Source organism: Bison bison, unplaced genomic scaffold (assembly GCF_000754665.1).
Source record: "Bison bison bison isolate TAMUID 2011002044 unplaced genomic scaffold, Bison_UMD1.0 scf7180017862222, whole genome shotgun sequence".
In the NCBI taxonomy this organism is placed as follows: Eukaryota; Metazoa; Chordata; class Mammalia; order Artiodactyla; family Bovidae; genus Bison; species Bison bison.
In genome coordinates this window covers 4,037-7,447 of record NW_011492794.1, presented here as the reverse complement: position 1 = coordinate 7,447, position 3,411 = coordinate 4,037, and the positions used below count along the sequence as shown (strand labels likewise).

Below are 3,411 nucleotides of genomic sequence, written 5' to 3'. Positions count from 1 at the left end.
TGGCAACCCACTCCAGTATTCTTGCCTGGAGAATCCCATGGATGGAGGAGCTTGGTGGGCTACAGTCCATGGGTCGCAAATCAAGCCCAGGCCAGAGAGGTTCCAGGAATGCAAAGATCTGTTTGACCTCATCCTCACCTGTGAAGAGCGAGTGTATGACCAGGTGGTGGAAGATATGAATTCCGGGGAGCAGGAGACCTGCCAGCCTGTGCATGTGATCAACGTGAACATCCTGGACACCAACAAGGAGGCTACTTTTGGAGCGTTCCTCATCTGCGACCTGTGCCAGTGCGTCCAGCTCATGGGGGACATGGAGGACGGAATCGGCGAGCTGCTGCAGGCATTCGAGGAAAAGAGCAGCAGGAGCTTCCTGCACACTGTCTGCTTCTACTGAGCCCAGCCTGATGTCCGGCCCACTGCCCACTTGAAGCCATTTTCTTGAGTTTCCTTTTGGTAGTACTTTTTCCTTCCTGATACTTGTTTTTACCTTTAGGTATTCTGCTGGTGGACGTTAGCAATACCTAGTAAACGGTACTGTATGCAGTGAGAAGATATGGAAATGCCAGATCACTAAACAAACGTTTTTCCCGTCCCACTTCCCCTTATGAGTAGAATCTTGACTGTAGTTTTTTTCTTTAACCAAAAAAGCTAAAACGGTTGATAGCACATTTCCCCCAAGATATCTGCCTCTCACTGAGCGTCCCTTTCCCGGCTTCCCTAACTGCTTATAATGTAAGAATTCCTGAATAAAGCAACAGGATCCACTTTTGAAAAGGATCCTGCCATTGGCCAATAAATAGATGTGGATGGTCATTAGTAATAATATTACCAAAAGGAATACTGGAGTGGGTTGTCATTTTCTTCTCCAAGAATCTTCTTGACCCAGGTATCGAACCTAGATCTCCTACATTGCAGGTGGATTCCTTACCGGCTGATCCACAAATGAGAAAAGGTTCTCAACCTCCCAAGTAATGAGGAAAAGGTAAGTTAAACTCAACATAACTTTCACAAGGGTCAAATTAGCAAACATAAAAGACATTGACCCTTGTCTTTCACAAGGGAGGGTCAAATTAGCAAAAATTAAAAAGCATGATCATGCCAAGTGGTCATTCCACAGAAAGATGCAGGGAACTTGAAGTTCTGGTGGGAATATAATTGTATACAGCTCCTTTGGAGAGCACTAGCAATATCTAGCAAAGGTGTGCATGCCTTATTATGGTCCCAAAGTCCCTCTTCTAGATGTTTACCAGGGAGAAATCCTTGCATGTGTGAGAAGACATAAACCAGAATGTGTATTGCTCTATCAAAAGTGAATGGCCAGATATGAGAATGAATTAGTATTATCAATGGCACTTTGAATGATTGAATGGTATTCACCCATTCATCAATAAAGATGAATCTGGAAAATAGTGATGCATGTACAAAGTGATCTGGAAAAGGACGTGTGCTACATTTGTGCAAAAGAATAGGGAAATGGACATTGCCATGCCAAGGGGTTTCCTGGGGCCTTTGGGTAGTGGGCCACACATAGTTCAGAAGATTCCCCTGAGGAGATGGTTGGAAAAGTTAAGTCCTATCTCCTGGAGTCTGATGAATCTGAAGTGGACCAGGCAGACCCTCCTGGACAGTTTCACTTAAAATATTCTAAGTTATTGTTCTTACCTTGAAGAAATCTTTCTTTGTCTTATAGAAAAGCCTGGTGTCATACCATCCATTATTGTGGCAGTGACTCAGGTATGCAGTGTGGTGGCTCTCTGCTGGGGAGAGTAGAAGGGTCAGGTGACTCAGGATTGTAGATGAAGAGGCTGAGTTTATCGTTGAAACAAATTGTGTATTTTCTTCCCTCTCTTTATGCATCACTGAAAACTGAAAGGGTTCAGTGATTATTTTTTTAATCACCTAACTTTGGGTTGGTTCTTGTGCAAGAATAAAAAGTCTTTCCTTAAATATTCAGTAGAATTTTCAGACCTTGGCTGTATTAATAATGAAAGTGATGCTTAGATGCTTAAAATACTTTCTCCCCTCCTCATTTCCCTTTCTTTCCCCTATCTTAGAACATAAAAGATGAAGGCAGTTCTGAAGAGTAACTTTTCAGTTGATTAATCCTCTTGAACTCAGTATAGCTTTCAAAGGGAGAAAGGGCCACCAGCATAGATCAAATCAGGACCTCATCTCATGTGTCTACCCAGGCTCCCATTGCCATATTTTAGGTGGTAGGATTCATGGGTCCAGGTGTTTGATCTAAAATCCTCTCTGCATGTACGATAGGATGTGACTGAATTGTGTGTTTATTTGAATCTTCCTGTCCATTCTGGGAACCTGCAATTACATACATTTGTTGAGACACAGCACTGTGCTAATTATAGAAACTATTGTGATATCATTATTGATGAATAGACTTTTTTCATCTTATTTTGGTATACTTTGCACATTATATGAATGTGTATGTACACTCTTTATTTTTAATATAAATTTATTTATTTTAATCGGAAGCTAATTACTTTACAATATTGTATTGGTTTTGCTATACATCAACATGAATCCGCCACATGTGTACATGTGTTCCCCATCGTGAAACCCCCTCCCACCTCCCTCCCCATACCATCCCTCTGGGTCATCCCAGTGCACCAGCCCTGAGCATCCTATATCATGCATCGAACCTGGACTGGCGATTAGTTTCACATATGATATTATACATGTTTCAATGCCATTCTCCCAAATCATCCCACCCTCACCCTCTCCCACAGTGTCCAAAAGACTGTTCTATACATCTGTGTCTCTTTGGCTGTCTCACATACAGGGTTATCATTACCATCTTTCTAAATTCCATATATATGTGTTAGTATACTGTATTGGTGTTTTTCTTTCTGGCTTACTTCACTCTGTATAGTAGGCTCCAGTTTCATTCACCTCATTAAAGCTGATTCAAATTTATTCCTTTTAATGGCTGAGTAATACTCCATTGTGTATATGTACCACAGCTTTCTTATCCATTCGTCTGCTGATGGACATCTAGGTTGCTTCCATGTCCTGGCTATTGTAAACAGTGCTGCGATGAACACTGGGGTACATTTGTTTCTTTCAATTCTGGTTTCCTTGGTATGTATGAGTTCTATTGGCAGTTCTATTTCCAGTTTTTTAAGGAATCTCCACACTGTTCTTCATAGTGGCTGTACTGGTTTGCATTCCAACCAACAGTGTAAGAGAGTTCCCTTTTCTCCACACCCTCTCCAGCATTTGTTGCTTGTAGACTTTTGGATCGCAGCCATTCTGACTGGCGTGAAATGGTACCTCATTGTGGTTTTGATTTGCATTTCTCTGATAATGAGTGATGTTGAGCATCTTTTCATTGTGTTTGTTAGCCTATCTGTATGTCTTCTTTGGAGAAATGTCTGTTTAGTTCTTTGGCCC

General features: G+C 41.6%; 1 protein-coding gene across 1 annotated transcript in view; it reads left to right on the top strand.

Moving 5' to 3' along the window:
- LOC104983328 (RNA polymerase II subunit A C-terminal domain phosphatase SSU72-like) overlaps positions 1–874 on the top strand; it is a 1,543-nt gene extending 669 nt beyond the window's left edge. Inside the window, exon 2 of the mRNA XM_010832763.1 lies at positions 74–874. Coding sequence (XP_010831065.1) covers positions 74–394 — 321 coding nt within the window. The 3' untranslated portion in view covers positions 395–874. The remainder of the gene's footprint in view (positions 1–73) is intronic.
- The last annotated feature ends 2,537 nt before the right edge of the window (positions 875–3,411 follow it).